Source organism: Haliotis rufescens, unplaced genomic scaffold (genome assembly GCF_023055435.1).
Source record: "Haliotis rufescens isolate VD_foot unplaced genomic scaffold, xgHalRufe1.0.p SCAF_1, whole genome shotgun sequence".
NCBI lineage: Eukaryota > Metazoa > Mollusca > Gastropoda > Lepetellida > Haliotidae > Haliotis > Haliotis rufescens.
In genome coordinates, this window is record NW_025963779.1 from 28,787,712 (window position 1) to 28,812,382 (window position 24,671).

Sequence of the window (24,671 nt, forward strand, 5' to 3'; positions counted from 1 at the left end):
CTTGGTTCTTATATTCAAGATTTCGCACGCGGTTCAAATCATAGCTCATTATCGCATGAAATATGAATGTCACTTATTTCAACCTATTGGAACTTGATAAACAAACATCAGGCAACACAATCGTGTTTATCTGTGGTCACCTTACCTCGTATTTATTTTAAAACAACCATCAAATCTCAACCCTAAGCTTCGCCGCCGAGTTAAACAAGAAAAAGGTGGCCGGAAACAACGGCGCTTCACGGGCTTGAACTCGCCAAACGTTTCTGATTGGCTAAAATAAAAAATAGTGGATCGAAATATTAGCACACAGTGAAAGGAGGGAAATTCAAAACCGTCAATGGTAGGCCTGCTTGCATAATGTTGGGGTTGACAAGGAAATCTACAGCATAATTAAACATTTCGAAGCAGATTATCATTGGCGGTCTTGAATTTCCCTCCCTTCACCATGTGCTAATATTGTGATACACATTTTAACCAATCAGAAACGTTTGCTGAGTTCAAGCGCCGTAATTTCCGGCCACCTTTTTCTTGTTTACCTCAGCGGCGCAGCATAGAGCTGACATTTGATTGTTGTTTTAAAATGAATACGAGGTAAGGTGACCACAGATGAACATGATTGTATAGCCTATGGTTTGTTTAGCAGGTGCCAATAGGTTGAAATAAGTGACATTCATATTTCATGCGATATCGAGCTATGATTCGAACCGAGTGCGAAATCTTGAATAAGAACCAAGATGGCGGGTGTCACTCCTTGTCTCTATGTACATCGTGCCGACACATCAATCCGTGGTACTCACCAATCCGTGGTATTCTTTTATGACGTCATTTCTCGCGCACCTCGCACGGATTTGCGCCCCCTAGCGATTGTTTACATTGACAACTCGATCGTGACAGCTCCGAGCGAAAAATGTTCAGAATTGCATCTATTTGCGTAAGTACAGCTTTATATTACGATAAACTAACTAAAACTAACCTTCTGTACGTAATGCACTTTTTGTACCATTATAAAAAATGAGATCGTAAAAAATATTCAACTCGTAAGTTCAGCAAGAGAAGTTCGTCTGCTAGCTGATGTAAACAGTAATGTGTATCACGTGACTACTAAGGGGAATACCCGCTCAATTTTTAAAACTATGGAAGCTGAGTAGGGCCATATCTTATATCGTTTATCGTGGTTTGTAGGATAATCCTGCGAGACGCAAACGACAGTACCGGCCTTATAGTCCAACACAACTGAAAGGAGCATATCATGAAGTAGTTGAACGAGGTTCTTCTGTCTACAAAGCAGCCAGGAAGTACTCTGTGCCTGACCAGACTCTGAGGGACAGAACTAAAGGCATTACTTCCCCAGAATGTTTGACCTCTGGACCAGGGCCATTATTTTCCCAAGAAGAAGAAGCACGCCTTGTCGACCACATAAAGCTTATGGCCTCAGTAGGGTATGGATATACCAGGGCGCAGGTTATCTGTCTTGGAACTGACTATGCCATAAATCTCAAGAAACGTAGTAATGATTCCAAATCACTATCACTGCAGTGGTTTTATGGGTTGATGGGAAGATGGCCTGAACTGAAGTTGCGACGACCAAGGGGATTGTCTCAATTACGAGCCACTGCCACATCTGAGGAGAGCATTAACAAGTATTTTTCTCAACTTGAAGCAGTTCTTGACAGGTATGACCTAAAGTCAAGCCCAGAGCTGATCTACAACGTCGATGAGAAGGGAATTAATCTCACACATTCTTCACCGCAAATCGTTGGATCTGCAGAGGAAGTTCCAATTGAAATCTGCCCAGAGAAATCCTCTACAGTTACTGTTTTGGGATGCGGCAATGCATTGGGTCAGAAGATTCCACCTTTTTTCATTTTTCCTGGTTCACGCATGCGCGATGACCTCTTAGATGGTTCGACAGTTGGAACTTGTGGAACTGTTAGCGAGACGGGATGGTCCAATACAGACATATTTCAGCGATGGTTGACAGGCCATTTTGTGAAATATGCCAAAGTCGGAGGTGACAAGAAAGCTCTGCTGCTATATGACGGCCACAGGTCTCACATCACCCCTCATCTGATAGATTACGCTGTTGACCAGGGGATAATCCTGTTTGTTCTACCACCTCACACAAGCCATGTTCTCCAGCCGATGGATGTTGGGTGCTTTGGGCCTTTCACCAAGATTTTCAGTTCAGAATGTAGGAAATGGCAGCGGTCAAATTCTGGAACAGTTAACCGATATAGCGTCTGTTCTTTGGCCTGTAAGACATACGAGATTTCTCTGTCTGCCAGTAACTTGCACAGTGCTTTCAGGAAATGTGGTATTTATCCATTTGACCCAACGGCAATTGACAAGTCATTCCTGAAGCCATCTACGTTTGCCAATCAACAGTTGGAAAAAGCTGCAGAAATTTCAGTTACATGTCCTGACATCGTTGAACAGCCCTCAGATTCAAGATTTTTTGAAGATCATCTTCCTGTTATTACCATAACAAAATCGAAGCCCAGACGTTCTATCCATAAGATCGTTGGTGGACAAGCAATTACGGAACCAGATATATCATGTCAAATCACGGCTTACATCAACCAGTCCAAACAGTCAACAAACGGAGGAAGCAAGGCATCAAAATCAACTGTGAAGCCAAAGACAACTAAACCAACTACCAAGTCTACTAGCAAGGATAAGCAGGACAGTATGTCATCCCAACAACCTGGACCATCTGGGATTGATAAGCTCCTTATCTCAAGCGACGATCAATCAGATTCTGAATCTATCAACGATGTTGACGACAAGTGTTGTGTATGCGGAAAGTTTCAGCCAGTTGAACTGAGGCGATGTCAACATGTTGAATTCACTAAGTGGGGACAGTGCATGCATGGGAATTGTGAACACTGGGTGCATTTAAAATACTGTTGTGACATCTCCTTTCTTCGTCGACATGATGTGTTTTTCTGTCCGTGTCACGGTCTACCTTGCAGACACCAAGAAGAATAACGACATTTGTGATGATCATGATCATAAACTGTAAATAATCTGAAAATTTGTGTTCAAGTGACAGTTATTTCATATTTCATAATTCAGTACAGTGTTATCTGTATTTTGTTACGTTTGGAAGTGCCTTGGGAACATTACTTTCGATTCCAAAGAACTTTGACATTGTGGCGTGTGCTAACCACCCGTAGCTTGACCCGATGAACTTTACCACGGAAACATATGACGTCACTACATGTTGTGTAAAAATGGCCGCTATTGTACAGCAGCCGATACGGAGGCATTTGTGGACAAAATGATGTTTCCTTGTTATTAAATGGTGTAAAGGTGAGTGTTCTAACGATTTATTTCACATTTATTGCTTGTCGAAGTCAGCGGGTTGGTTTATCGTAATGCTATTCTTAATACCACGGAAACACGTGTCGCGAGGGTATAGAGGGGTGTGATTTTTTTCTTTACGAATATATTATGTTATACACGCAATCATCGAGTTCCTGTGCATCGAACCCAGATGCCACATGCTTTCATTCAACCTTGAACAGGCTCGATTATTATTAACACGCCGCTGTGATTCACCTGGAATACCATCATCCAATGCCTCAACTTACATGAATCATAAGATAAGAATTATTAGAGACAACTTATCATAAAATTCGCTCAGTTATGCTGTAAGGATGACACAGTAAAATGTTATCCATATAAAAGATGTTTTCTACGATTAAGAATTAAAAAGCAGACTTTGTCACACACAGGCATCATTGAATTTAAAACAAAGTTTGTCGATATCAGGTTCATCTAAAAGATTCTTAGATTTAACAACACATTCAGTATAAAGAGGTACTGTCGTTCCGAGTCAGTAACCGGCTTTCACCTTTAACGGGTCTTTCACGGAGGTGAATGGGCAGTATGTTTTTTCGATTTAACACTTGTATTTCTATTGTCATGTCCGGGGGCACGGGTGGCCCAATCGTCTAAGACCTTTGACACATCGTCACTTTCGGGTCTTTTAACGCAGGAGAATGGGCAGTATATCGTTTCGCTTTAACAGCTATATGTCTATTGTCATGTCCTGAAATATGTTACTTGACCTTGTGATACCTCGTCACGTGAATGGCCACGTGTGTATTTGTTGCAATAGACATACTCTTGATGGTCGTCTTTTTCAGGTAGCTTTGTTTTCCTTTTGCAGTGGGTGTTTATAGAGTTATTTTTGATGTTTGAATTCCACACCTTTAAACATCACATATATATGTGTTTGTTATATATGTCATCTATATTTGTTTGTTGTAGACCTCCTCCGTGGTCTAGTGGTAGAGCGTCCGGGGTTCGATTCCCGGCCGCGTCATACCAAAAGACGTTTAAATATGGTACTTGTTGTTACCCTGTCTGGCGCTCGGCATTAAGGGGCTAAAACAAGGACTGGTCGGCTCGGAGTCAGTATACTGTGTCTGAGTGGGGTATTCATGTTAAACTGCGGCATGGTATCTCAGTGAGCTAGCACTATAAATCGGCATCAGTCCAGACTAGTACAAGCAGCCACACAAACACACACACGTACATGCACGTCTGTATTTAAGGGCAATAATCTTGGACGCGACGTTAAACCCCATTTCACCTCACCTTAAGCTTGTTTGTTGTAAACTGTGCGTTTAAACACAGTGCATGTTATCAACACCCGTTAGCCCCTGTTATTGAGTTATATTTCATAACATACAATTAACTTGCAATATATTTCACAAGTTCAAAGAAAAACTGACATAATGGACGTAGTCAGTTACCACCTGGGTATGAGCACACTGTGACATCAATGAAGTTATGACGTCACCAAAACGGGATGACGAATGAAGTGACAACATACACATATAAGGTCAAGGTATATTTCACTGCTGTTTAAAGCCATATTCCAGGAACATGATGGCGAGGGATACCATCATGAGATTCAGACATTGTACTCAGTTGGGAATCGATCCCGGGACTGCTAGTAAGGTGTGACGAGAAAAAAGCCTTATCCGCTTGGCTATCCTACAGTCCATCTACTGATGGAAAATAATAAGGGTACCCATTTTGAAGATTGCTATTTTCTGCAGGGGTCAGTAAAATTGCTTCTAATCAAGTGAGTGAGTATGGTTTTACGCCGCTTTTAGCAATATTCCAGCAATATCGCGGCGGGGGACACCAGAAATGGGCTTCACACATTGTACCCATGTCGGGAATCGATCCCGGGTCTTCGGCGTGACGAGCGAACGCTTCAACCACTAGGCTACCCGGCCGCCCTCTTCTTATCAAGACAATAAGTCAATGTTGTGTCAGATGTAATCGGGCGGTGGGGCAGCCTAGTGGTTAAAGCGTTCGCTCGTCACGCCGAAGGCCTGGGTTCGATTCCCCACATGGGTACAATGTGTGAAGCCGATTTCAGATATTGCTGGAATATTGCTAAAAGCGGCGTAAAACCATACTCACTCACTCAGATGTAATCGTTATGATCGTTTTTGATTGGACATATACACAGTTCCACCAAATGTGTTGTTTTACTTTCAGCAAGATGGGCGTAGGAAGACGGGTGGTGTTGCTGTACCGCTTGCTGGGAATAATACTCCAGCTCTGCTTCCACCTTGTATCCACCATCTTCAGACGGGTTTTCATGAAACCTAAACGATCCGTTGTTCTCGCAAAAACCACGAGAGAGGGAGCCACCAGTGAAGACCTTGCCAAAGACTACGATCGTTCTGTTCTAACGCTGAGCCACTACAAAGCTTTGTTCCGTGCAGCGTATCTTGACTTGTACAAGGACGCTTCCCTCCACAATCTTGCCCCCAATCCTCAGTTGCACTCTCTTAAAGGAAACCAGATCTATCGTCTGCTGGATTTTCAGAGACAAGGGCGCCCTCTGGTGGTCAACTTTGGGAGCTGCACCTGACGACCGTTCATGAGCAAATTCAAGCGCTACAACGCTGTGGCGTCAGAATTTGCCAGCATCGCAGATTTTTTGATCATTTATATAGAAGAGGCGCATGCTTCCGATGGTTGGCGCTTCGAGTACAATGTTCAGATTGCCTCTCATAAGACGCTGGAAGACCGCCGCAAGGCTGCAATGATTTTGGCTGAGAAGAATCCGGTCTGCCCTGTCGTCGTGGATAATATTGAAAACACCGCCAACATCCAGTATGGCGGCTACTTTGAGCGGCTGTACATAATCCAAGATGGCGTCATAGTGTATGAGGGAGGAAGAGGGCCAGAGTTCTACAAGTTAGAGGAAGTAGAGCAGTGGTTGGCGTCATACAGAGGCTCCACAGATAAACAGTGCTGAAGTTAGAACAATTTATGCTTTTCTAATATATCATTAAAGGAACCTCACTCGTCTACTATAATCGCAACGCTGGCAACCCTACTACGCGCATAAATGATACAATGATCACTTATTGAAAGTAGACGTATTAATGTTTCGAAGGTGTGTTTAAAAAGAAAGTAGTTAATGTCTTTGCCACTGAACATAAGAACCCATCAGATAATGTTAACCTGTTAACTTCTTTTGTAAAAGACGACTTATGCATACTCAGAGAACACCTTCATGTCGTCACCGATTCTCAGTGATCCATTCATATTATTTTCAACGCTATTTTGCCTTTTACGCTCAATGGAATCTGTTTCAAGACTGGTCATTATCTGGAGTCGTTTATATGCATGTCGTCGTCATAGTGCCATTGAGGCTGAAATATGTGAGTGAAATATCAATTATAAGTTTTCAGAATGACAAGCAAGTATATACGGGTAGTTTACATGCGATTCGGGGGCACGGGTGGCCCAGTCGTCTAAGGCGCCGCGATTCGCTGTGCAAGAACCTATGATTGTGGGTTCGAATCCCTGTTTGCCCCGATTATGTTTTGTTTATTAGGGATCTTATTGAACATCATGATAAATTATTCCGTGTTTTATCCCTATGAGTCATGCCTGTATGACGTCACTGCAGAAAAACCTGTGCATCTGCAGTGACTGATGCAATAGGCTGACGTCATATGGGTTGAAACAGATTGAAGAATTTTCATGATGTGTACATTGTAATCAGTTTCGACATTGTATATGTGTCCTCAATAAAACCAATGTATTGCTCATAAAGAGATGTTTATTTGTTATGGATTTTTATAACGGTCATTACAATTATAAGATTTTTATTTAGTTATTACACAAAGACATGTCCGTTTTTGTATGATCAAATTGAAGCATGCCCCGTAAATGCGTTATTGTTCGAAAGTGTCCTAAAGGAAGGATTTACTGTTTCAGCGCATATTGGCGGTTATTGATGTTGGGCGCAATATCGTTTAATGTATGGAAGTATATACACATTCCAGCGTTTATGGAACTAATAGACATTTCGCTACAGACCCGTGAAGATCCGGGGTAGAATAGGTCGTCAGAACCCATGCTTGCCCTTAGAGGCGACTTTGCTTGTCGTAAGAGACGACTAACGGGATTCGGGTGGTCAGGCTCGCTGACTTGGTTGATGCATGTCATCGTATCCCAAACGCGTGGATCGATGCTCATGATGTCAATCACTGGATTGTCTGATCCAGACTCGATTATTTACAGACCGCCGCCATATAGCTTGAATATTGCTGAGCGAGGCGTTAAACAAATAAACAAACAAACATATCCCTACAACAATGACAGGAGAATACGTTTCATGAATATCTTTTAAAAATACGCATCCCCATTTACCGGATTCTTACCAGAAGCGACCCTTGATGATCCTTGTTACAATAGGTCTTCAGCAACCAATGCTTGCCGTAAGAGGCAACTATGCATGTCGTAAGTGGCAACTAACGGGAGCAGTTGGTCAGGATCGCTGACTTGTTAAATGTGTGTCATCGTATTGCGTAGATCGATGCTCATGGTATCAATCACTGGATTGTCTGGTCCAGACTCGATTATAGATGGACCACCGTCATAAAGTTGGAGTGCGGCGTTAAACAATAAAGAAACAAAACAGAACAAACAAAACTTACCCGAAGCATCGTCAGTTCTGTTCTCGAATTTGTGCAAAAGTCTCAGGGAGCACACTCAGGGACCACACTCAGGGGCCACACTCAGGGGCCACACTCAGAGGCCACACTCAGGGACCACACTCAGGGGCCACACTCAGGGACCACACTCAAGGACCACACTCAGGGACCACACTCAGGGGCCACACTCAGGGACCACACTAAGGGGCCACACTCAGGGACCACACTCAGGGACCACACTCAGGGACCACACTCAGGGGCCACACTCAGGGACCACACTCAGGGACCACACTCAGGGGCCACAATAAGGGACCACACTCAGGGACCACACTCAGGGACCACACTCAGGGACCACACTCAGGGACCACACTCAGGGGCCACACTCAGGGACTACACTCAGGGACCACACTCAAGGACCACACTCAGGGACCACACTCAGGGCCCACACTAAGGGACCACACTCAAGGACCACACTCAGGGGCCACACTAAGGGACCACACTCAAGGACCACACTCAGGGGCCACACTAAGGGACCACACTCAAGGACCACACTCAGGGGCCACACTCAGGGACCACACTCAAGGACCACACTCAGGGGCCACACTAAGGGACCACACTCAGGGGCCACACTCAGGGACCACACTCAGGGACCACACTCAGGGACCACACTCAGGGGCCACACTAATGGACCACACTCAGGGGCCACACTCAGGGACCACACTCAGGGGCCACACTCAGGGGCCATTCAAACATCGTCCTGACGGTTACGGATATATCTCTTAAATAAATTTTAAAATACGGTTATCAAAAAAATGTTTTAGACAATTTAGGTATCAAGGTTCTTTGAATAACAGCCATGGTTTACTCTCCACAAAACTGTATCAACTTTCCCTTTATGTCGAGCAATATTTTATAACACTTCAGTGTCTACATTTCACAACTTTCTTGGTACAATCGAGCATCCTCTTTCTACCAAATTTCCAAAAGTGTCATACGACTCTTGCTCAGAAGTTGTTTGAATAAAATTTCAGAATTCAAGGCTTCGGTTAAGCTTTCAAAAGGTTTTATGGTAGACATGTGGGGGACATTTCCAAATTTGACCCAACAGTGACAACAATTATGTCCGATACAATTCCCTATTTTGCCTTGTTCCATATGTGCCCGTGTTATATCAGGTGAGCAGTGGCTTGCCTTTGCATGTGTGGGGCAGGATACGCTCAAGTTTTCGCGAACACCTGGTATCATCACTATTTGCTAGTGATTCATAAACACATGATCTTGATATACTCGGAATCGTACAATTGGGATATCTTATGAATATGGAAAGGGTTTTGTCACTTTTAACTAGATAGGTAAGACCACTCGATGACATTGTGTCTAATACTTAACATTGTTGGTTAGCAGCATCCCCGGCGGTTGGTACAGGTAGGGCAGGACAGGCTTACCCTTTCTGCGAGGTGAGGTGAAATGGGGTTTAACGTCGCGTCCAAGATTATTACACTTATATAGCGACGTGCATGTACGTGTGTGTGTTTGTGTGGCTGCTTGCACTAGTCCGGACTGATGCCGATTTATAGTGCTAGCTCACTGAGATACCATGCCGCAGTTTAACATGAATACCCCACTCAGACACAGTATACTGACTCCGAGCCGACCAGTCCTTGTTTTAGCCCCTTAATGCCGAGCGCCAGACAGGGTAACAACAAGTACCATCTTTTAACGTCTTTTGACGTATGACGCGGCCGGGGATCAAACCCCGGACCTTCCGCTCTCCGGGCGGACGCTCTACCACCAGACCACGGAGGCGGTCCACCCTTTCTGCGAACACTTGATGCCATCACTGATATTCAGTGATCCATGCACATAGTATTTACCACCGCTATTTTGTTTTCACGCCCAATGTTGGTTTGTTTATTGCATCTATATGACGGCGGTCTGTAAATAATCGAGTCTGAACCAGACAGTCTAGTGATTGATATCATGAGCATCGATCTACGCAATTGGGATCTGCATCAACCAAGTCAGCGAGCCTGACCACCCGATCCCGTTAGTCGCCTCTTACGACAAGCAAAGTCGCCTTTTACGGCAAGCATCGGTTGGTGAAGACCTATTCTACCCCGGATCTTCACGGGTCACGCCCAATGGAATCTGTTTCGTCTGGTTATCGTGACTGATTATTCTCTGACGTTTTACATTTACGTCCGATTAGTGGAAGGACTGTTGGGTACCGAGTACGAGAGTATAACATGCCACCACGAACCACTTGCACAAAGCGATCTTAGTGCTAAGACTATTGTAAGCATATGTTAAAGTATGGGAGTTATGATCATCTTAGCGCTAAGATCGCTTTGTGCAAGTGGGCCAACGACGTTTTGCTGTACGTCCAGCTTTGCTGCCACGTCATCGAACTGCACGCCTGCATCTGAGGTTTAGGTTGTAGGACTGAAGGTTAGTCCTCTTCACAGATATGTCAAGGCTTCATCTTGACATCACTGATGTCCGTCAGCGTGTTTATCGACGTCCTTTGGGCTGCAGTTTCCTTAGGTTGTCGCCCTTTGACCATTTGTGGGATAAAATGAAACGTCTCTTACACGGACTTCCAAACCAACAGATAGTGTTGGTCCAGTTGCAACAGTCTATGGTCTAGGATGATCGTAACACTCATACTTTAACATAGGCTTAAGATAGTCTTAGCGCTAAGATCGCTTTGTGCAAGTGGGCCCAAATCTGGAATGACATCCCGCAAGCCTTCCTCAGTCAATAAGGCTCGTTGTCAAGGGAGTGTCACAGCTAATTGTGGTTGTACACGATGCTGAATTCTTCGTTCTTTGTTTGCGTTTTTGTTTATTTTGTCCTCATGATAGTCAGTGATGCACCGGAACCTGATTCCACTAGTGACTTTAGGATAAAAACTTTTAAAAAAGTAACAAGGCGCATATAAGAGTGCATAAAAAGTTAATGCACCTCAGAAATGTACATCCGCGAGCGTGTTATTGCAGGGGCCTGCTCACTGCATGGCCACACGTTGCCCCATTTCCCACAGTCATCTTTGCGGTTAAGGAAAGGGATGGGGTTGCCGATTGGGGTCAAGCATGCTTAATATGGGTCAAGGTGTTGACCGTGAATATGTACAAAGCGGATGTGTGAATGCCTCGTCAGGAAATCTGTGTAAGGTCATGTCATTATCGTGCACACCTTGATATGTCCCTCACATACTGGTCATTGTGAACTTTGAATACTGACAGTTACGCTCCAAGCTCACTAAATAAAAGCGACAAAATCCTTTCCATAATCACACCGCATTGTTGTGACGTCACTTTATTGTTCTGAACGTGGTTTATTTCTCCACAAACAATTTCAGCCAAATAGCTGAAACACCATATCAATATGAACCTTTCCATTTGTTCACCTCGTACAAGTATTGTCACCGTGACATGTCGGACTGCACGTGCAACCGCTTGTTTCGTTTCCACACAGGTGTAGATGGTTGTGTTTGCGGGTTGGTTCCTCGTCAGCGTGGAATTATTAATGTCAAATTAAGACCTCAAAAGGGTGTATTCGTGAAAATAACACACTGCCACGCGTTTCCGTTCTTTCTTCATGGCAAAAGTAATATTTTTCTACGATTCCGACAATATCATATCTTATCATAAGCATGTGTTTTGGAGTCACTATCAAATAGTGATGATATCGACAATAACCTTAATACCCTTGTTCAAGGTCTTCAAAGATAACACAAATGCACCTTGATTTTGCACAGACTGATCTGTGCCGTGTATTAACATACCACTGATAAACAGGGATAGGTCGTTGTGCAAAAAAAAGGACCCGAGGACCCGAGGACACGAGGACCCGAGGACCCGACCCCTCCTGGTCTTCCAGCTGTCCCTGTGATCGATCTTCAGAAACATCGGGGACTGTGTATTGGCAGCCGTAGACGCCATATTGATTACGTGACTGGTCACTTTTGTTTGTTTATTTGTTGTTTAACGCCGCACTCAGCAATATTCCAGCTGAAACTGTAATTTAAACAAATCTGGACCACACAATCCGGTGATTGACATCATGCGCATCGATCTACGCAACTGGAATACGATGATATCTATCAACCAAGTCAGCGAGCCTGACCACCCTATCCCGTCAGTCTTCTCTTACGACAAACATAGTCGCCTTTTACGGCAAGCATGGGTTGTAGAAGATCTATTCTAACTCAGTTTTCCAGGTCACTGGAGAGTGAGTTTGGTTTAACGCCGCTTTCAGCGCTATTTCAGCTATATGACGACGTGTCAGTTAATTTGTGGTAGGATGCGATGCAGGTCTCAGACGTTTACAACTTTGGTGAAACCCACGAGCACGGGTATGGTGCTGACAAACCTAGAAACATAATCCACAGACATATATAGGTTCCTGGCGTACCCAAAGAAGGTGAGGTGGGGTGAAATGGGGTTTAACGTCGCGTCCAAGATTATTGCACTTATATAGCGACGTGCATGTACGTGTGTGTGTTTGTGTGGCTGCTTGTACTAGTCCGGACTGATGCCGATTTATAGTGCTAGCTCACTGACATACCATGCCGCAGTTTAACATGAATATCCCACTCAGACACAGTATACTGACTCCGAGCCGACTAGACCTTGTTTTAGCCCCTTAATGCCGAGCGCCAGACGGGGTAACAACAAGTACCATCTTTTAACGTCTTTTGGTATGACGCGGCCGGGGATCAAACCCCGGACCTTCCGCTCTCCGGGCGGACGCTCTACCATTAGACCACGGAGGCGGTCTCGTACCCAAAGAACGCAACTCTGTGAAGTGACTTGCGGTGACCTGGACGACTGCCCCCCGTTCCCCCTAGGTCACATAACTGAAACATGATCAGGTCAATATCGAACACACACTCACACACACACACACACACACACACACACACACACACACACACACACTGTGTGCGTGTTCATGTTGACAAGACGAATTAAACACTCAAATCTGCATTATTTCTGGAGGTATGGGGAATTGATAGACTACCAACAGAGTTACTAGTCTTACTTGGAGAGTTTGGCCAACATTGTGGTTTGTCAATTCCGGACATAAGTTTCTTTTTTAAATAAATGTGTTCGTCATTATTCCCATTTTTATTCCCGGTGGCAAGATCTTTAATGGACGAGACATTATACATGCGCTTTGGACTTTCAACATGGATTTTTTTCTAGTGGGACAAAGTCTCTTCCTATGTCTTGCCCATTTTGAGTGAGTGAGTGAGTGAGTATGGTTTTACGCCGCTTTTAGCAATATTCCAGCAATATCACGGCGGGGGACACCAGAAAAGGGCTTCACACATTGTACCCATGTCGGGAATCGAACCCGGGTCTTCGGCGTGACGAGCGAACGCTTTAACCACTAGGCTACCCGACCGCCCCTTGCCCATTTTGAAATATACCAGTTATATAAGCGCTCCTGCGTAAAGAAACACATCGACAGTATCTTGACCTAAATCAGCATTTACATAAGATTGATAACGGGAGAACGTGTGTGGAGTTTGAGCGACACAAATTACCTGTACAACAAGAGGCAGATTGTTGTGTCCTCACAGTCATCTCTCTACCAGCAACACAACATGAAGATCGAAGGCTCCGTTGCTTTTATCACGGGTGCGGCCATGGGGGTTGGAAAGAACGTGGCAGAAGCCCTTCTCAAAGAAGGAGCTAAGGTTGGGTCAATACATTTTCCTTGCGAGATTAATGTTTTATCCAATTAAGTAAAATTCTTTTATGATAATTCAGTGTTTGATCCCAAGTAAAATTAATTTTCGTTACTAAACGAAAGTTAATAATCACTGATCTTCTAGTATTATGTAAGAATTAATTATGAATCGGTTTCCTTGATTTATCACATTTTGTTAAAGTGGTGAATGTATGGTTCATATTGTTAACAGCTACCTCGTTATTATATTGGCAATACAGTAAACTACGGTTATAACGAACTCAAAGGGACTACTAATTATAGTTCGTTATAACCGTAGTTCGATAGCATATATACAGCATAACCGCAGCAAATAGTCGGGACTAAAAAGTAAGTTCGTTATATCCGTCAGTTCGTTATAAGCGTGTTCGTTATAACCGAAGCTTACTGTAAAACATATCACCAACTGGTATTTATAATTATAATTATGTTGTTAAAGACACTGAGATCAGCGTTCAATTGTGATCTTACTTTTCATCACTAGTTTGTCTTTTACGCCCATTGGAATCTGTCTCGGCAGATAATTAAGAAAGATTATTCTTTGGCTTTGACGTTTTATATTCATCATCACTTTTGTTCAAGCCGAAGCACAAAATAGAAATTAAATTTCTTACACCCTTGAAGTTGGCCCAGCGGTCATATCGCCGTTGCTTCCCTTTGCGGGCTGATAGTACTAAACATGGTACGCATTAAGCACCTATACGAGCTACGTCAAAATGGTGAGGTGGGGTGAAATTGGGTTTAACGTCGCGTCTAAGATTATCTCACTTATATGGAGACGTGCATGCACGTGTGTAGCTGCTTTTACATGTCCGGACTGATGCCGATTTATAGTGCTAGCTCACTGAGATACCATGCCGCAGTTTAACATGAATACCCCACTCAGACACAGTATACTGACTCCGAGCCGACCAGTCCTTGTTAAAACAATGCCGAGCGCCAGACAGGGTAACAACAAGTACAGTTTTTTAACGTCTTTTGGTATGATCGAACCCCAGACCATGGAGGCGGTCTCGTCAAAATGGATTTTGACACCGCTATAAACAGTATTTTATATATATCACGGCGGGAGAGAGTATTGTGGAAAGAAAGCCCGGAATTATGCAGGACTCCGACCCACCATAATGACAAACCAAGAATCATAGTGAAGATGAAGACTGTGACCCGGTAGGATTCTGGGTTATCTCGGCGAAGCAACTCTGCGGCGATTTGCGCCGTTTTAAAAGACTGGGTGACACTTATCCTCTGTATGTACGGTTATACAGTGATGCTTAATGGTACAAGAATTAGTCCATGGCTTTTTACCGTAGTTTATTCTTCTGTGGGTGGCCATGACTATTTCCTCAGAAGAATCCCTCTGAATCTTCTGTTACATTTTGATTCCTAACAAACAATCACGAGCAAGTATTGAACATAAATATCTGACTTAAAAATTGTAAACATGTAAATACTTAAAGAAAAGACATCAAGGAGACGTCGACGCGCTTTATGACTAAAGTGAAAACTTTTTTGGTTTTTTTTGGTTTTTTTTTGTTAAATGTATACACCATGAAGTTCATGTACTGTGTAACTACCGTCGAACAGGTTGCCTTAGCTGACGTCGCCGTGGAGCAAGGGGAGGCAACTGCGGGGGACTTCAAAAAGGCGTACGGAGACGGCAGGGTATTCTTTGTCAAATGTAACGTTGCCGACGAACAGTCTTTTAAAGGTAGGTATGGTGTTAACTTGCACTTACTGTAACGACATGCGTCAAATCATAGGCTCAGCTGCATGCATGTTGATAAAATGATAACCTTTGCCATATACAGGCGTTTAATCTTAGTGATCGCGACCATGGCCCCATTCGCTGACATGGTTTGACACAACGCTATATTTATATTCACAAAGAAACAAATCAGCAACAAGGGAAGCGCAATTTGTGCCCAGGGTGATGCCTACGTCGCGACCCGTGACGATCCGGGGTAGAATAGGTCTTCAGCAACCCATGCTTGTCGTAAGAGGCGACTAACAGGATCGGGCGGTCAGGCTCGCGGACTTGGTTGAAGCATGTCATCGATCCCAATTGCGTGGATCGATGCTCATGTCTTTGGAATATTGCTGAGTGCAGCGTAAAACAAACAAACCAACAAACCAACCAAGCCTACGTCGCGTAAAAGTCATCGTTTACAAACGATGTTATGCAAAGACACAAAGTAAACCGCGTGTTCTGTTGGTTTACGTTCTGCCTTTGTAGAATGAATTCTGAGGTGTGCTTTGAAATTTGTGTTAAATATTAGTCGTGATTTAGGGGTGAGTATATGAGACTCAGAGTGAAAAATTAGATGGCATTCAAAATCCAGGGGATAGGGGGTGGCATCCTCATAAAGAGATACGGCTTTACAGAAGTCTTTTCAGCTGACATTCTCACACACTCTCTCTATCCGTATCTACTACAGTAGGTGTCTCTGCCGCTCTAACTATGTAACAGTGCCCCCCCCCCCCCCCCCCCCCCCCCCACTCCCAACTCTCATACAGCCCGTGCAGCACCCATGTCACCAGCGTTCACCATGCGTTCTCAACGCGTGGAAGGGGAATACACGTCTCGGCAGTGGTGTGGGTGTCCCACAATCATTCTCTCTCACTGGAACTGTCACGCTCTCTCTTTCTCTCTCTCTCTCTCTCACTCTCTATGTGTGTGTGTCTCTCTCTCTCTCTGTGTGTCTCTCTCTCTGTGCCTCTCTCTGATTCTCTCTCTTTGACCTGTCGTCGGGTAATCCCATTGCAAACACCCTTCAATGGTTTGCTGGTACAAGAGTCTGTGTGTACTTAGACTTTATCTGTGTTAGTTAAACAAGTCCTACCAACCACCCTGATATAAAGGCTATGTGTACTTTAAGCCTAACCACGAATCTGCCCAAACACATTTTCAAATAAGTTTCGAAAAAATCCGATTTTAGTCCGCATAGTGCCTGGACCATACCTTTTCATAGATCTACCACACTTTAACATAGACTTGATCGCTAGAGCGAAAGTATTCTTTACCGAAACCAACAACGGTATTTGTGTGAATGTGTTCATAATACCAGTGACTTCCAGAGATTCACTCATAGGAAAGTACATACCTCATATGACTTAGATTACAGTAGTCCGCGCCGTGCAAATGAAATAACACCCCTAAAGTGTAGAGATATGCTTTGAGGTCGATCTTTACAGGGCCATTTGTCTACATGCGAATGAAAAAAACGTAAGACCACGGTGTCTTTGTGCTAGATAATGTTTGAAAAGTGCGTTCCAAACAAAAAGCTATGTTCAATATATCAATTATCTTTGTTCAGCTTTTCTTTTCCTCCCTCACCCATAATAAAACAAAATAAAATATTAAATGCAAAACCAATTAATGTTTTATTATGATTTAGGACGGAATGTATATTGACAATTATTATATGAGAGAGTTCCGAATGGATAATGGTTATTAAATCCCTGTGTTATTGGAAGGACTACGGTAAGGTCGAGGTGGGCGTCAGATTGATTACATATGATTGTCGCATCACACCAGCCCTATGAAATCTGATAACTGTGACAAAGGTCGACTGGTGACCTCGAATACGTAAGTAGATAGGTGGATGACTCGTCAATACCTCGTCACGAGTCTATTCACACTAAGTCACACCAAGACACCAACACAAGAAGCTATTCTGAAATAGAAAATAGAACTTGCTCAATATACTTACTTCTATGAAATTCATTTTATAATTTATAAAATGTATCTCTGTTTCGTAAATGATAATATTTGATGGCTGTTTATCTTGGCACGTGGGTGAGTGAGTGAATGCTATTCACCAGCTATATCACAACGGTCTGTAGCTATTCGACTCTGTGTCGGTCAGACTTGTGGTTGATGACCTATCTACGCCACCATGTTGCGAAAACATACTGTCAGCTATCACCATATTCCACATAATACGTTGACCCGTGAAAATCCGGGCTAGAATAGGTCTTCAGCAACCCATGCTTGCCGGAAAAGGCGACTATGCTTGTCGGAAGAGGCGACTAACGGGATCGGGTGGTCAGGCTCGCTGACTTGGTTGATGATGCATGTCATCGTATCCCAGTTATGGTGATCGATGCTCATGATGTCAATCACTGGACTGTCTGGTCCAGACTATAATTTACAGACCGCCATCATATAGCTGGAATAGTACTGAGTGCGGCGTTAAACAACAAACAAACAAAACAAAAAACGTTACACATCTTGGTGGGTATTACATGGTAAGAAATATGCATGGGTTGATAACAGGCTGATTATGTAATCGTATTGCAATGTGTGGGAGCGCTGAAAAACTCCCCAAATTTGGCATTCACATGTTACAGGTGATTTGATATGAACAATGAAACATCTCATTTGATATTCTGGAGGGGTTGTGGGTTGTTGTTGGGCTAGGATTTTGTATGGAGGCAAGATATGTTTTAGCTATAGCTGCAAAACCATATGTCTTTTTATCAAAACTATTAGCCTGAATATATTAGTTTACAAAAACATTTCGCAGCAACGTATTTTTGTAGCAGATATTTTTTTCCTCAACCGCCTGTAGAATGTGTTTTCAAGAATTTTCTGGGACAATTTATTTTTTTCCTTCTCACCTCCTCAGACAAACAAATGGTCAGTCCCTATATTTATGGATGTAAAGTCAAAATCGATTTGGACACCAATATAAAGATGGAATGAATGATTTGTCGTGATTACAGATGCCTTCGCGAGCGCCGTGTCTCACTATGGTCACATAGATCTGATGTTGAACAACGCTGGGCTGGTCAACGAGCAGAGATGGAAGATGATGTGCTCTGTCAATATTGTAAGGGTCGCTGGTGTTTTCATTTATTCAGCGAGTGTAATTGGTGTATCGCCGCTTCATCACTCAGTTCGCTTCTGAATTGTCAAGATGAACATGTTTTTCATGCATAGTAAGTCTAAGAACTATTCTTCCCCTGGAAGGGGAACAGGTGGTCTCAGGCGCCGCAATTCGCTTTGCAGAGTTGCGTCCCTTGGGCACGCCAGAAACCTATGATTGTGGGTTCGAATCCCGGTTCGCCCCGATTATGTTTCTAGGTTTATCAGCACAATACCCATGCTCGTGGGTTTCACCGAAGTGGTAAACGTCTAAGACATGCATCACTTGGGGCTTTCCTCCCACATTAAGCTGACACGCCGTGATATGACTGCAACACTGTTAACATCGGCGTTACACACAACTCACTCACTCACTCTTCCCCTAGAAGCTGGATTCAAGATACAGCAAAAGTTGTATTAGCGATAGTCTTCTGTATTTTGTTTGGTATCTGTGGAAGTATTCTGAATGCTGTGTGGTATCTGTGAAGGTCGCCTGTATGTGGTATACTATCTATACTCCAGGACGGGGTGGTGATTGGAACCCAACTAGCCGTGGAGCACATGCGCAAGGACAAGGGGGGTCGTGGTGGCGTCATCATCAACACCGCCTCCATGGTCGGTAAGGATAGAACAGGGGCAAATGGATCGAGTTGAACATTTAATTGACGAGTTGTGCTCCTTCGGATAGATCGGAGTGAGTATGGTTTTACGCCGCTTTCAGCACTTTTCCAGCAATATCACGGCGAGGGACACTAGAAATGGTAATTCCAGTAAATGACCCTGAAAAAGAGCGTTGAATGGCAATTCACCAGTAATGGTCGTCAATATTGCCAGCTGGTCAGCGGTCATGGTTTGTCCCAGCTTCAGAGATAAGGGACTTACCGAGACCTTAAAGGGGGCACGAGTGGCCCAGTCGTCTAAGGCGCCGCGATTCGCTTAGCAGAGTTGCGTCCCTTTGGCACGCCAGAAACCTATGATTGTGGGTTCGAATCCCGGTTCGCCCTATTTTTGTTTCTAGGTTTGTCAGCACCATACCCGTGCTCGTAGGTTTCACCGAAGTGGTAAACGTCTTAGACCTGCATCACTTCGGGCTTTCCTCCCACATTAAGCTGACACGCCGTGATAAAACTGGAATACTGTTTAAAGCGGCGTTAAACCCTACCCACTCACTCACTCACTCACGAGACCTTACAGGAGACCTGGGATAGAGCAAAATGGCAGTGCCAGCAAGATAGAAGCATGTCGCTCAAACATCAGTCTGTTTGTCTCCTTGTTCACAGTTTATTGTGTCGACCAACTTAGCACTTAATGGTGTCCACACACACGGAGACGCTCAGTTTCACCCAGGCATTCATGGCAACGTCTTCCCTGGAAGTGTCTCCTGGCAATCAAGCATAGTCATCCTTTTCAAGGAGGAACAAGCACTAATATTTTTTTTTAAAAGGGAGGGGTCCAAAAAATCTAAAATCTAAATCCTCCCTCAGTAAATTCTACTGTCTACAACATATTACATTTGGTTTTAAAAAAGTGTGTGTTGAACTCCGAACCCGGGCAGAATGGCAACGACTTGACTTGAAGTTTCTCCTGGCAACCAAGCATACTCATTAGTCAACCTTTTCAAGGAGGAACAAGCATTTTTATTTTTTTTTAAAAGGGAGGGGTCCAAAATATCTCAATCATCTCTCGGTACATGTTCCTGTCTACAACATATTACAGCGCGGCGGTCCCCCTGGAGCCCCCACCCCCATCCCCACCCCCTCTGGATCCGCCTATGCTTTCAAATGCAAATCCAAAATTCGTTATTTGTGAGAACAATGATGTTAATGGTAGCGATCTGATCAGAACATGATCACACTGTTGCAAAAGTAAAGGATGTCCTAATTATGAAAAAGAATGAAACCCAGAAGAACGAGGAATATAAATAGGCTATAGGGCCAACTCAGTTGAATGAAATCGTGAACTATGTACTTGTACTATCACACATTGCAGGCCTCGTCACCAGGTTCGTCTTCCCCGTCTACGTGGCCTCCAAGCATGCTGTCGTCGGCTTTACCAACAGCTGGGCGGTAGGTTATGTAGTCGTAGTCGTAGTAGTTGTGGTGGTGGTAGAGTGGCTCTGTCTTTAGATATTGGTGTGATTTGAGATTTATGAAGGAACAATATTTTTATATCTTTGTGTGTCTGTGTAAGAAATTGTCTGGAGATTGTTTGTTTGTTTGTTGTTTAACGCCAAACTCAGCAATATTCTAGCTGCATGATGGCGGTCTGTAAATAGTCCAGTCTGGACCAGACAATCAAGTGATTGACATCATGGGTATCGGCCTGCGCAGTTGGGGTCTAAGCACCGATCCCGTTTTTCGCCTCTTACGACAGGAATGAGTTTGCTAAAGGTCAAATCTAACCCGTAACTTCATGGGTATCTACAGATTTTAATTTATCATCCAAAACTGGCTCCCACGGGAGATATCGCTTGGGTGAGATCAAGCGATTTATTACTTGCCCGTGAAGAGATCACCCGTTTAATAAACATACAGCTTTATTACACATTGTGTAATACCAAAACGCGTGCTTATGTACTCTCGGAACACGTTTCACGAACAAATATTGAAAGCTCTCAACATCCCTTGGCGTATTCAACGACATTGTGTGTGGAGATGATAGATCACTGGGAGGAGCTTATGCACACTCGATGACCCCAGCAACCTTGTTGCTAGGCTGACGTCACATTGTTTTGACTCGCCGATGGATCTTGCAACAAAATTCAACAAATTACGTCATCGGGTATTGTGACGTCATTGTAAACTTTGAGCTGCAAGGCCCCGTTCCACAAGGCGATCGTACTCTAGCGCAACGAGAGTCTTTAGTCTAAGTTAAATTATGTGAGTTGTGATAGCCTTAGCACTACGATAATTTTGTGGGACGAACGCCTGAATTCTAAAGGTGGACCATTATATAATATATGATATTAAATTCATACGTTTCAACTTTTGACGTGTTTGAAGTATTATTCTGTTAAACTCAATTGGATTATGCCATTGATCGTGTAGGTGTCAGCCTATTTACACTCAACAGTATAATTCTAAAAACATTATAAATGACAAGTAATAAATAAAATACTAAACTCGCTCACGTGTAAAACCAATTTTATGAAACTCGTTTCATAAAATTGGTATTACACGGGAGCTCGTTTAGTATTCTATATATCTACACTGTTGATATCGCTGCAATGAAATTGCATCACAATGCTTTGCAGACCATTGTGACGTCATTGGTTACCATGACGTCACAATCAAATGACATCAATAATGACTCTGCTACTGAAGCTGTTGGCAGTACTTTTTACACTGAAGACACTGCTTATTACTGTCTACAAACTGAAAAAGTTGGAAGAATGATGTTGGATGATAAACAAAATCTCACCATCGTGTCTTTTGATATCAAATATATCAACACTCGTTGATAAATGGGAAAAAATCCTCGGCAAGCCTCGGAGTTTTCCCACTTTTATCAACTCGTGTTGATATATTTGATATCAAAAGACACTCACGTGAGATTCTCTATATTAGTAACTAGGAATGTCAGCAAGTGTGGCTGGTTGTACACACAGAGCATAGACATGAACATTCCTTCGCTAACGTCTTTGTTTCTGCAGGGAAATCCTTACCTTGGGGACATGGGACTCCGGTTTGGAACAGTCTGTCCCACTGCAGTGGACACAGCATTCCAGAAGTTCAAGGACGAACAGTTACTTTATCCAGAAGAGTTCAAGCAGATGCTGAAAGCCATCTCGCTCATGGGGTATGCAGACCCGTTTCGTTTCATTTCATGATGGTATTTGGTGGTGGCATGTACACGTGGTCCTATGTACATCTCACAGGCCACAAATCAGGTGACGTTAGTTGGTTGGTTTGTTGTTTAACGCCGCACTCAGCAATATCCCAGCTATATGACGGCGGTCTGCGAGTCTGGACCAGACAATCCAGTGATTGATATCATGAGTATCGATCCACGCAATTGGGATCGATGACATGCATCAAACAAGTCAGCGAGCCTGACCACCCGATCCCGTTAGTCGCCTTTTACGACAAGCATAGTCGCCTTTTACGACAAGCATGGGTTGCTGAAGAGCTACTCTACCCCGGAGGAGACGTTAACCAGCGTTGGTCAAAGAGAGTAGGTGTATGGGGGACCCCCGAGAGTCTGGGGCTTCGGTCCTGTCCCTAACTGACGCGTTTAGCTATATTCCAGCAATATCATGGCGGGGGACACCAGACATGTGCATCACACACTGAACCAATCTAAGGAATCGAAGCCTCGTGTTTAAAGCGTTCGCTCGTCACGCCGAAGACCCTTCATGGCTCCAATGTGTAAAGCCACACACACACACCCCCCCCCCCCCCCCCCCCTCTCACCCCCCCCCCCCCCCCCCCCCCCGTGATATTGATGGAATATTGCTATAAACGGCTTAAAACAATACTACCGACCAGTTGGCCACATGGGTACAATGTGTGAAGCCTATTTCTGGTGTCTCCGTCCGCCGTGATCTCACTGGAATATTGCATAAAGCGTCGTAAAATCATTCTCACTCGCCCCAGAACGCGAACACCTGTAATCATTTCTATTTGATAGTGATTCATAAACACGTACTCTTGATATAGTTGAAATCGTACAATTTATGCTAACAATGGACATGGCTGATCATTGCTCATGTATACAATCACTGGTATGCTTGATCCACGCCCGGGGCGCAACTCTGTTATTTTTAAGTATAAGCAAAACCAAAGAACCATGCAGGTTTCCTCCAGAGCTTTTTAAAGTTACATGCTCTTACCCTAGTTTGGACCCTGCACGCCGCTGTCATAGCTAGGACACTGCTGACTGTAGCGTGAAACACTCACTCACTCACCCATTCACTCACTCACTCACCCACCTACTCTCACATTTTTGTCTATTTCGTTATTTCAGCGTAGACCAAGCAGTTGAGGGCTTCCTGACTATAATCAAAGACGACGGCAGTAACGGCCGAAATTTGGCCATCACCAAGGACGGCTCAAAGTACGCCCATAACCAACTGGTCGACGGCTAGAGACTGGTTCATGGCTGGCTGAATACCCTTGAAACACCACATTCGAGCATCCGGCGGAAGTTGTGATGAGGATAGAGAGTTATCTGCCCGTGAATGGCGATGGCTGCAAGAAGAGCGCCTCCATTACTTGATATCCAGGGCTCGGATGATCAGACAGCGAGTACAATGTGTCGTAAAGGGCGTCGAGCAGCCTAGTTTTATTATTTTCTAAATGATACGTTTACGTAATTCAGTAAACACACACACCTTTTTTGACGATACTTTGGGAACAAGCATACGATAATGGAAACATATATGAAATATCTACAGCAACTGTGTAAAAATGTATATTAAAATAAACAGAATGTCATGTTTCACTGGTGTTTTGTTGTTGGTACTTCATGTTAGAACAGGTCCCCAAGGTCGTAAGGGGCAACTTAATGGATCGGGTGATGGGGATGGGGGAATTCCTTGATTACGTCATCCGACGTCGTGAATCATTGATTGTAATATAAGTCACTGGCTATTATTATCATGAACTAGTGAGTGAGATGGGTTTAACACCGCTGTGAAAATGTGAAGCAAGTCAAACCCACAATCATGGGTATGATGCTAACAAAAACGGAACATTGGATCCTGACATGCCCAAGGGACGTAACTCTGAACAGCGAATCGACCTTTCGAAGACTGGATCACCGATACCCGTTCATATTTCAGACTGCCTCTGTGGTCTAGTGGAAGAGCGTCCACCCGGAGAGCGGAAGGTCCGGGGTTCGAAACACGGGCGCGTCATACCAAAAGACGTTAAAATATGGTATTTGTTGTTACCCTGTCTGGCGCTCGGCATTAAGGGGCTAAAACAAGGACTGGTCGGCTCGGAGTCAGTATAGTGTGTCTGAGTGGGGTATTCATGTTAAACTGCGACATGGAATCTAAGTGAGTTCGCACCATAAATCGGCATCAGTCCGGACTAGTACATCCACACACACACACACACACACACACACACACACACACA

The 24,671-nt window shown here is 43.9% G+C and overlaps 2 protein-coding genes across 3 annotated transcripts; both read left to right on the forward strand.

Annotated features, from left to right (window-relative positions):
- Window positions 1-515: 515 nt before the first annotated feature.
- Window positions 516-7,100, forward strand: LOC124149502 (thyroxine 5-deiodinase-like). Of its 2 annotated transcripts, none has more exons than XM_046521129.2 (2): window positions 516-591; window positions 5,524-7,100. In XM_046521129.2, exons 1-2 carry the CDS (start codon window positions 581-583, stop codon window positions 6,290-6,292), a joined length of 780 nt encoding a protein of 259 aa, XP_046377085.2. In that variant the 5' UTR covers window positions 516-580; the 3' UTR covers window positions 6,293-7,100. The 2 variants fall into 2 exon arrangements, with proteins under 2 accessions (XP_046377085.2, XP_046377086.2); XM_046521130.2 differs by lacking the exon at window positions 516-591 and adding an exon at window positions 3,184-3,312.
- A 6,362-nt stretch (window positions 7,101-13,462) lies between these two features.
- Window positions 13,463-24,030, forward strand: LOC124149504 (15-hydroxyprostaglandin dehydrogenase [NAD(+)]-like). The gene is made up of 7 exons (XM_046521133.2): window positions 13,463-13,689; window positions 15,306-15,429; window positions 18,447-18,553; window positions 19,111-19,207; window positions 20,578-20,654; window positions 22,241-22,386; window positions 23,554-24,030. The coding sequence occupies exons 1-7, from the start codon at window positions 13,597-13,599 to the stop codon at window positions 23,672-23,674; spliced, it is 765 nt and encodes a 254-aa protein (XP_046377089.1). The 5' UTR covers window positions 13,463-13,596; the 3' UTR covers window positions 23,675-24,030.
- The last annotated feature ends 641 nt before the right edge of the window (window positions 24,031-24,671 follow it).